The 10,604-nt window shown below is 41.0% G+C and overlaps 2 protein-coding genes across 2 annotated transcripts in view; one reads left to right on the top strand and one right to left on the bottom strand.

Annotated features, from left to right (window-relative positions):
* The window catches only part of mtg1 (mitochondrial ribosome-associated GTPase 1), a 31,267-nt gene extending 28,935 nt beyond the window's left edge, over positions 1 to 2,332 (top strand). The window contains exons 10-11 of the mRNA XM_085970410.1: positions 566 to 678; positions 1,307 to 2,332. Coding sequence (XP_085826536.1) covers positions 566 to 678; positions 1,307 to 1,404 — 211 coding nt within the window. The 3' untranslated portion in view covers positions 1,405 to 2,332. The remainder of the gene's footprint in view (positions 1 to 565; positions 679 to 1,306) is intronic.
* Positions 2,333 to 4,317: 1,985 nt separating this feature from the next.
* On the bottom strand, positions 4,318 to 10,307 carry sprn (shadow of prion protein). Its single transcript, XM_085970411.1, has one exon. It carries the CDS (start codon positions 10,292 to 10,294, stop codon positions 9,839 to 9,841), a length of 456 nt encoding a protein of 151 aa, XP_085826537.1. The 5' UTR covers positions 10,295 to 10,307; the 3' UTR covers positions 4,318 to 9,838.
* Between the last annotated feature and the right edge of the window lie 297 nt (positions 10,308 to 10,604).

Consider the following 10,604-nt stretch of genomic DNA (forward strand, 5'->3'; position numbering starts at 1 on the left):
TTGGAGAGGCAATTGGTAAGAAGGGAAGAAAAGATGATTTCTACAGCGCCTTTCACATCCTGCAGCCGTCCCAAAGCACTTCACAGTCAATGAAATACTTTTGAAATGCAGTCACTGTTGTAGGGAAACATGGCAACCAATTAGTGCACAGCAAGCTCCCACAAACTCCAATGAGGTCAATGACCAGATATTCTGTTTTTAGTGGTGTTGGTTGAGCGATAAATGTTGGGAGAACTTCCGTGCTCTTCTTCAAATAGTGCCATTGGATCTTTTACGTCTACCTGAAAAACCGAGGCTCCATCTGCCCTAACGTCTCATCCAAATGACGGGACCTCCAGCAGTCCAGCGCTCCCTCAGTGCTGCACTGAGGTGCCAGCCTAGATTTTGCGCTGAAGTATCTGGGGCTTGAACCCATGACCTTCTGCCTCGGGGGCAAGAATGCCACCACTGAACCAAGGCTGACACCAAACAGAAAGCCATCTTATGTTCATTAGTTATTTGCCAAATAAATAAGTCTGGTTTTGATTCAAATCACTCAATAAGGTTGCCGTGCCTTTCTTTTCAGTTATGTTGAGCGATACCAGCTCGGAGAGCCCTGTGATGACCTACAGACTGTGCTCAAAAAAATAGCTGTAAAATTAGGCAAGACACAGAAAGTAAAAGCCCTCACTGGTGTTGGTAAGTGGTGAATTGTGCTTTACTGTTACTCCTGACTGACACTAAATCCAAATGGGTTTCTTATTTAAAAAAAATTAAAATGTTGGTGTAAGTAGAATATTCAATGATTAACTGGATCACGATATATCCCAATCAAGAGAAAGCCACACTTAACTCACTGAGGACATTACAGGGTCAGTGAATTATCTGTTGTCTATTGTGATGCCTCTTTATATTTGTGTGAGTATGGGCCTAATTAAGAGCAGGCATATTTTACCTTGAGTAATAAATCTGATATTGGTATTATTGAATGAAATACTAGAATGTATTGGTGCCTCTTCACTAATAATGCATGATGTGATGAGCTTCGGATTGTATTGGATTGAAACTAAACAAGACTGGGTAAAACCCCAGGCCATAAGACTCGTGAACGATTAATTTATTATTTATTACTGTTGTTTTATTTATTATTACTGTCTTTCTATTAGTATTTCTATTAGTATTTTTATCATTGTTATGCCATATTTATTCCAATGTTGGGAGGACGCGTAAAAATCAACATTTCATTGTACAGTACACACGTCTGCTGCATATATGACAAATAAAATTGAATTGAATTGAACCTCCTGTCATTGCTGCAATTTCCCAGGTGATGTGAACATTCTCATACCGAACTACAGTGCAGCTGCATATGACTTCATCAGAACGTTCCGGAAAGGAGAACTGGGGAAGGTTATGCTGGACTAAAGTTAACGCTACTAGTCTTAAAAGCTGAAGAGGAGGAAACCTTACCAGCGATTTGGGATGGCCTGTGGTGCGTTACGGAAAGGGTCCACATCACGGTATATACGAGCAGTATTTAAGCCCCTTTTAACACAATCACGGTTGTCAAGTGACGTGAAGTGCGAATTTAAAAAAAATGAAAGCTGCCTAGCTGATGAATATGTTGGGGCACGACTGCTGCCATATTTAAAATGCAAGGGACGTGCTATCGGTAAGGTTCAAGAATAAAGACAAAGATCACGTGGGAGATCCTTGTACAGTTACCAAATGTTTGGAAACAGCCCCAAGATAATGGTTGCAACAAAAAAAAGAGCCAAATAATGAATCCGTCACAGCACCACACAGCTTCCATTTCAGGGCAGGGAAAATTGTGATTAATTATGGCTAATAATAAGCTGTAAGTCGGTGAGCAGATCTAACTTAGTCTTCCTCCTAAACTCCGTTAAATGAGGGGGTTTCACATCCACTAGCTTTTACTCAAAGTTAAGAAGAATCTGATTAAATATAGCATCGATTTTTTTGAATATTAGTTAAACGGAGATCTGATTGTGAGGAAGTGCTGAACCACGCTCGTGCACCCAGGTACTGTACATTGTAATGGTGCCATTTACATTATGCATGTTACCTCCGTTCTTTTGGCTCAGTAACTCCTTTCATCCTGTTGTCATGTTGCCTTTAGTATTCATCATCGTTTTTAAACAGGAACATTTATTTTTAAAAGTTAGTTCATTCCACCCTTTGTAACAATTTAAGAAAAAAGCTCCTGATGAGAATATTCCCTGTAATTGTAGTTGATTGTGTTTACTGTTTTCATCCAAGGTGAATTGTGGCTTGTTATGTTGATCAGTAACTTGATCTTTGAAAAGATTAAAGCTTTGAGTTTCTATTCACATACATGACTTGGCCAGTTGTTTGTGTGTGTCCTCTATATGACAGACCAGATTCACTGCATTGGCCCGGATTCACTCTGCATTCAGTGAAATCTGTTGTTTTTACTCCTTCACTGTGCAGACTTCAGTGGCATTAGACCGTCTTGGTTAACTGTTGTATCCAGCAACTGCTCAATCTGTTCTACTAAAGTCGTCTTGTACAGTTGAATATGACATTGTATCACATGCATTCAGATGTGTTCATCGAGCCTATATTTTCTTTAAATTAATATACAAAAACAGGGCTAACACTACATTAAGTAGCTTAATGCAGCTAGTTTCTGAATTTACTTTAGAATATCAGCGTAAGTCCGAATGATGTGTAACTCCTCTGTGGCGGCTAGAAGGCATCCATTCCCTTTGCAAAAATGCCAAGTGGGTAGGCTCCAGTCAGTCAACAGGGCACGTCCACTGCCCAGCATCACCATACATGCTCTTAATCTCTTTCCAGATTGTGAATACTCTTGTGATTTTTTTTTCAATGCATTTGAATCAGACTTTCACAAATTTGAAACAAGTGATGATTGTGGTGATGTACTTTGTTATGTAGGACAGGGCATCCTAATCAGATCCATATTTGTGTATTCCAGCCGCACTGATGATATATATAAAATGTAAATGATAGAAAAGACAATAAAATAAAAATTGGTTCAAGCATTTTTTTTAAAACCATCACATCCAACACATGACGTGGCAAAATACTTAATTTTGACTTACCCATAATTGCATCCATTATATACTTTAAGGATGTGCACTATTAAACCAATATTGTGCCATAGTTTAAAGAATAGCCATGTGAGTCTGGTTTCTAGTACAAGCAGGGTTTTCTGTTATATAGCCATCACCAGAAACACTTGTGACAAACTTTGTCGGATCTTGGGTGTGATAATCTGTGAAAGAGAATCGTTTCATTTTGCAACCCTTTTATTTCTGCAGTTGTTCAGTACTAATGTAGTCTCTGCTCCTCTGGGCATTCCTTTATTCGAAGTTCCCAGTACACCATCCTACATGCTGTTCCTTCTTCCTCGTTTCTGAAACCCAGACCCATCGAATTGTCTCAACTGCTTTTTGACTCCGGACCTCAAAAGTGTAGAGGAAGCTGCAGATTAAAAGACCAGAGAAGACTCCCTCAGTGTTCCTTTTCTCCCATAATCTGCCATCTTTATAAAACCCATCATTGGCAGCAACAGATCACTATTTCTTGATTTTACCTTATCATCTCTCCGACTATTTTCAGTCTTGGTGGTGTTCTTCACTTACGGACCTTCAGAATTCACCTAAGTTTCTCAATTAAAAAATAATCACCTCATGGAAAGTGGGTTTCCTTCAGGCCAACTACACAGTTGTATTGGCATGGAGGAATCTATGGCTTGATTGCTTACCCACCCAGCCAAAGGATTCCTTATAGAGGTGATGGGACCCACAGCACCCGTACCAATGCCTGTATTGCTGCGTCCTTTATACTAGGGACAGCAGTGAATTGTCTGCCGTACCTAAGCTTTGCTCACAGAGAGCCACAGCTAACATCTTGTCACGGTGCATGTCATTCATAGAGGTGAGACATTGGTTGTTTCAGGAATAGCCTCACGTACGCAAGACATACGTAAGAATGCATAATAACTACAGGTCATAGATTCAAAATCATTGGAAAAAGATCTAGAGGGGAGATGAGGAGAAATTTTTTCTCTTGAGTTGTCGGGATCTGGAACGCTCTACCATAAAGGTGGTAGAAGCTGATTCCATAAATAATTTTAAAACAGTTGGACGGGTACTTGAGGATGAGGAACTTACAGGGTTACGGACAAAAAGCGGGGGATGTGGGACTGAGCACGACTGTTCTTTCACAGAGCCAGCACAGGCAGGGCGGGCCGAATGGCCTCCTGTGCTGTAAGTTTTTATGAATCGATGACATGCCCCATTCACACACGGACACTATTCAGCCCTCCTCACAGCCTCACTGAAATGGATCTTATTAATGGTCAACATTGGGCGTAAAGTGCTTTATTGTAAGGAAATATTTTTCATACAAATGCAATTCCAAACAATGAAATGAAACCAAGTCACCAACCACTAATTATTACAACCTGTTAACACAATATACAGTATGGCTGCATGTAAGCTACATGTTTTCAGTTTTCTTATAACATCAAAAAAATGTTGTCATAATTTATCAAGTATATTTACTATATAAATACATCAAGCGCAACACATTCTCTGTGTAACAATACTTCACAAAGTAGCTTTGTCAGTAGTTATGTTAAACACTGTTACTAAGTGCTGTGTATAAAATGGGAACATGTTCTTCCTGCAACATTACTTTATAAAATAGTTTCTAAAGTATTATAGTTACTAAGTACTATTTACTACTACTTTGTATAAAATGTTTCAAACATCACTTTCACTTTTAAAATATTAAGTAAACTACAAACAGGTTACAAATCTATCCATGAGACGGTGTAACAATCTCATATTGTAAAGATCAGAGACACGTCATTGTATGCAGGGTTTAAGTCCCCAATTTTCCTCCTAAGGGTTTTTTAGTTTTTTTTAAAAAATCTTGCATCTTCTACTGAGCAGCTTTAAAATTTAAAGGGGAAACTAATTCAGGAATTAGAATCCTGCATGTAATTCCATTTCAAGATTGAGATCGGCAGATTTTTGTTAGGTAAGGGTGTCAATGGATATGGAGAAAAGTCCGGTAAGTGGAGTTGAGGTACAGATCAGCCATGATCTAATTGAATGGCGGAGCAGGCTCAAGGGGCACAATATGTCTGTCCCTATTGCTGAGAATTCTTTTTTTAATGAATAAAATTAAATAAGCTGATATCTACCAGTTTTTTTTTTAAGTTCCTTCACCTATATTAACATATAATTGCAGTAAAAACTTAGTAAAGTTTTTTTTTAATCTCCTGATGGCAAGTCAGCAATTTAAACTTTAAGGGCAGCAATAATCAACAGAAGTTGAATCCCTATTTACTAATAAGCTAACGGAACATTAATACCACCCCACCCCCCCCCCTTCTCTCTCTCTCGCTGTCCGGGCATCTCTCTACTGTAGGCACTTTTTATTGTTGAAGGAAATTTGCAATGAACTCAGCCTATTGACAAAAGTGCCTTCTGTTTTTATAATGTTGATTGTCTTGATTAAAAATATTGTAGGGGCCAACACCACTGACATTGACTCAATGTTTCCTTAGATGAAAAAATGTTCAACTATGAGGTAAAATATTGTTCTAAAATGAATCGGAGTGCACCATTTTTTATGTTATATTCAAGATTTCCCAGCGAGGGTAAACGCCCGGTCACCCTGGGAATACACACACGAAGGGGAAGGAGCAGCATTTTGAAGAATTGTAGACCATTTTAACATTGCTGCCTACTGAAATGAGGTAATGTAAAACAGTTTGGTAGTTTTCCCTTTGGTGATTCAAAGCAATAGATGTGTTCAAATTATATGGGGTTTTGATAGAGTAAATAGGGGAGAAATTGTTTCCATTGGCAGGAGGGCCAGTAACCAGAGGACGCAGATTTAAGGTAAATGGCAAAAAAACCAGAGGGGAGATGAGGAGAAATGTTTTATCACAGCGAGATGTTATGATCTGGAATGCGCTGCCTGAAAGGGCGGTGGAAGCAGATTCAATAGTAACTTTCAAAAGGGAATTGGATAAATACTTGAAAAGGAAAAGTTTGCAGGGCTATGGGGAAAGAGCAGGGGGAGTGGGACTAATTGGATATCTCTTTCAAAGAGCCGGCCTCCTTCTGTGCTGTACGATTCTATATTGTCTGAGTCCAATACTGTTTTTGCTCCTGATGGTTAAACAGCTGGCAGGCCAGATTGTCCCCATACACACACACACACACACACACACACACACGTGCTTTCTAACTGTCGGAACTCAATGGGCCGTAATTTGCAGCTCCTACGGGTGCGTACGAGGTGTGTAAGCACCCGTAAGGGCCTCGCAAGTTCCGGGTTTAGGCATGCGCTGCGCAGGCACTAAAACCCAGAACTTGCGTCATGATAGATCCTCCGCATCCCCGGGAAAAGGGCATCCGCGGGCGGAGAGTTGGGCTATTTGCCCAGCGAATGCCCGTGAAATTCTTACGCCTGGTAAAAGCAGGCATAGGACCTGCTTTTACCAGGCATAAGAGTTTTAAAAAACAGAAAAATAAAATTTTATCAATAATTTATACATTTAAAAACCTGTGAAATAAGGTATGTTTATTTTTAGCCCCTTTAAAACATGTAAATTTATTTTTCAAAAATTTTAATTTTTGTTTTAAATATTTAATTAAATGCCATTTTAATTAATTTTAAATATGTGATTTTTTTTTAAATGTATTTAAAATGTAAAGGTATTTTTTGGGGTATTCCCATTCATACTTATGGCGTTTCAGTACATACGTAACCTCCATAAGCATAAATGGGGATTCCTTTCTGTCATCATTGGGCCGGCCCATGTGATCCCAGGGGGTGCTTGCGAACCGCCTGCGCCCCTGGGGCACGTGGGCCTCTGTGCATGTCTACGCATAAAGGCCCAGGAATGCAAGTCTCCGTGGATCCCGAGGTAGATTTTTTGCCAGTCGGAGGCATCCGCCCGCGGGAAGCCTCTGACCAGCAAATTCAGGCTCAATTATTTTTCTGCTCCATAGCCCAGGGACCCTGGTGTCAAACTGTAGCAACCACATGAATTTTTTTTTTTCAATTGCAAATTATGCATTATTTTATTCCTGGACATACCGCTTTGTTTTCGAACTTTGAGCTTGATCTCCAAGTACAAAATCCAGCAATTTTACTGCAAAAGTCACTCACACAAAGCTGGTGGGATGAGGATGAATTTTGGGTTAGTTCATTGTGCCCAACAGAATTCACTGCTGAAACTTGCCAGTTGCAAAGGGAGAAAATGGAGGCGAAAACTGGAGATAAAGAGAAACAATGGGGTGAAAATGAGACAAACCAAACATATATGAGTGAAGTTGCACAAAAAATAAGAAGAAACCAAATTAAGGGAGGAAAAATTAAAATCTGGGCAAAGAACAGATGGAATATGACTTGGGCAGTTCTGCTTATCCTGGGATTCTGATGCTTCCACCTTATAATTTGAAAGTGTGGGCAACTAAAAATTATTCTTTGTGAAAGAATTTAGGTAAACTTTGTATTATTGAATCATAGAGTGGTTACAGCACAGAAGGCCATTCGGCCCGTCGAGCCCGTGCCAGCTCTCTGCAAGAGCACCTCAGCTGGTCCCACTCCCCCGCCCTTTCCCCGTAGCCCTGCAAATTTATTTCCTTCAGGTACTTAATCACGGCTTTCAAAAGGGAGTTGGATGGGTCTGCCTCCACCACCCTTTCAAGCAGTGCATTCCAGATCCTAACCACTCGCTGCGTAAATTTTTTTTTTCTTATGTCGCCTTTGGTTCTTTTGCCAATCACCTTAAACTTACATCCATCACTTCTCTGTCATTATCCAAATTATTTTCCCATTTGTACAAGCATGCGCCAACTTTTGCCAAAAATGGCCTATCCCGGGAATGCTAAGCTATCAAAATTTCTGCAGACCTGCAAGCACTGCAGTACTACTGTTCCTGGTTCCGCAAAGAATGTAAAAGAACAAATGTACCTTTACCCTGCTGTCTCCACCTGGCGGCAGCAAACTCACTGCGGCTTCCCACTGACTGCCCAGTTATAATTCCAGTCAGGCCCCAATCACATAATCGTGACCCGCCATGCATATGTAAAAAAAGGCCCCTGTTGGCTTTGGGTAGGTGTCCTTGCTGCCTGTTCAGTTAAGCAGGTTAAAATCAGGAACTGTCAGAACCCGGGGTCTCCAGGTAAGTAACCTCGGCGATTTTAACCTGAAACAGAGTCTGTTAAAAAGTTTAAGTGTAACATACAGTCACTTATATGGATGGCTTATTACATAGAATCTGCAGCACAGAAGCAGTCCATTCCGTCCAACCAGTTTATGCTGGTGTTTATGCTCCACACGAGCCTCCTCCCACTCTATTTACTTCATCTCACCCTATCAACATATCCTTCTATAAAATTATGACGGGTTTGGATAGGCTAGACGGGGAAAGGCTGTTCCTACTAGTTGATGGTACAAGGACTAGGGGACACAGATTTAAGGTTTTGGGCAAGAGATACAGGGGGGATGTGAGGGAAAACTTTTTTACGCAGCGAGTGGTGAGGACCTGGAACTCGCTGCCGACGGAAGTGGTGGAAGCGGAGACATTCAATGTTTTCAAGGGGAGACTGGATAGGCACTTGAGGGAAATAAACTTGCGGGGGAATGGGACTGACTGGATTGCTCGACAGAGCCGGCACGGATTCGATGGGCCGAATGGCCTTCTTCTGTGCCATTATGACTCTATGATTATTCCTTTCTCCCTCATGTACATTATCTAGCTTCCTCTGAAATGCATCTATGCTCTTCGCCTCAAGCACTCCATGTAGTAGTGAGTTCCACATTCTCACCACTCTGAGTAAAGATGTTTCTCCTGAATCCCTTATAGGATTTATTGATGACTATTTTATATTTATGGCCCCTAGTTTTGGATTCTCCCACAAGTGGAAACATTTTCTCTACTTATTTCATGACTATTAGTTGCATGCCAGCTTCTAATAATGTATCAGACATTGACAGGCCCAATTGGCATGAAATGTTCCAGGTACTAAGAGGGCAGTTATACTGCACATCCTGCATTAGTGCAATGTTCATATTGCACTATGAATGAAATGCAGCATTACCTCAATTAAAAGAAAATTGGAGCAATATAAATCTTCCACAGCGGAGTGAATACACCTGGAAGAGTCATCTCACACTGCCTTGGCTTCCTTTGCACTGGTTGCAGTACAGCATTCATCGGAGTCACGCCAAATTTTAAAAGCTTTTCATGTGGTCCGCTGAACTTTCGGAGACATCAAACCTTAAGAGGGTGAAATTTTCCTTTTCCAATTTTAGTGAAAGAGGAGCCGTGTTTATAAAGTGGTTCAATGCCGCCTTGTGCTCACAACTACATTTGTGCTGAGGTTAACAGATAGGAAGTTCAACTCCAAAGATTTTAATGGTAGAAAATGACTGATGGGGCAGTTAGCTGTTTCAGAACCTCAAAAATATCCCTAGTAGTTGGAGGTTGGTGATAACTGCAAATACTCTGAAAGATGACTTGGTAATAATTCATTATATTTATATCAGTCTCTAGATAGATTATAGCTTCGAACCAATGATTGTACTTGCAACAAAAACAACCCTACACATGTAGATATTGTGGCTTGATTCTCTTGGGGAACTGTATTAGAATGCATACAGTCTTCTATATTGCCTAAACCTATTTGGTGCGATAAACAAGGGCTGTGTCTATTAACATTTAGAGCGATACTAAACCCCTAATGAACTTTCTAAAGAGGATGATGCTTGTAGCTGTGATAAAACACTGAGATACAGTTGAATACCGCTTTCTAGAGTTTTAAAAGAGGAAACATTTGAAGGTAAGCATGGAGCACATGGATGACCAGCTGAAGGAAGGCCAAAATGATGTGGCTGAGGATGTCCAGGCTCTGTAACTGTAGACTCCTCCCTCAGATGTGCAGTTCTTGTCTGTGGAGCAGTTCTTGTTTACGTACCCCTGTGCGTTCTCATCCCAGCTCAGCCTTGATCCTCGCAGCCTTCCAGCCATAACTCCGGCCGCGAGCCCGGCCGCAGCCCCAGCCGCTGCCCCTGCTGCCGCCAGCCGCGCACTGGAGCCATAGGACCGGTAGCGGCTGGGGTACTTGGCCCGTACCCGGGTGGCACGGAAACGCCCACGGGCTGAGCCCCGAGCTGAGCCTCGAGCTCCTCCTCTCCCTCCCTTGCAAGTGGCAATTTCGCAGAAGATGGCTACCAGCAGGATCACCGTCCAACATGCAGCTGTAGTTCTATTCATGATGAAGCATCCAAGAGACCTGGAAAGATTAACATTATTTGGCTATATAAAAATCCAAGGCAGCTTTTTTTTTTAAGATAATGACACTGAAATCCAGAGTATTACGAAGAAGATTAGCAAAATGCACAAAGTCAAAGGCTGGGAACAACTTCTGTAGACTAAAAGGTATATTTTCTAAGACCTCATACATAGTGAGGTTTTTCACGTGCTGTGAACGTGCATTGGAATATTGGAGACCTCATTTTCAATCCTTCATTTTCACAAATGAAAAATTGTTGGCAATGGGCTCAGGATTTTCTGATGCATGCTC

This window comes from Somniosus microcephalus, chromosome 29 (assembly GCF_052327205.1).
Source record: "Somniosus microcephalus isolate GS21.2 chromosome 29, FLI_Smic_1.0, whole genome shotgun sequence".
Taxonomy (NCBI): Eukaryota; Metazoa; Chordata; class Chondrichthyes; order Squaliformes; family Somniosidae; genus Somniosus; species Somniosus microcephalus.

Bases quoted from the DNA above. Each gene is read 5' to 3' on its own strand.
- sprn (XM_085970411.1), bottom strand. From the start codon at position 10,294: ATGAATAGAACTACAGCTGCATGTTGGACGGTGATCCTGCTGGTAGCC.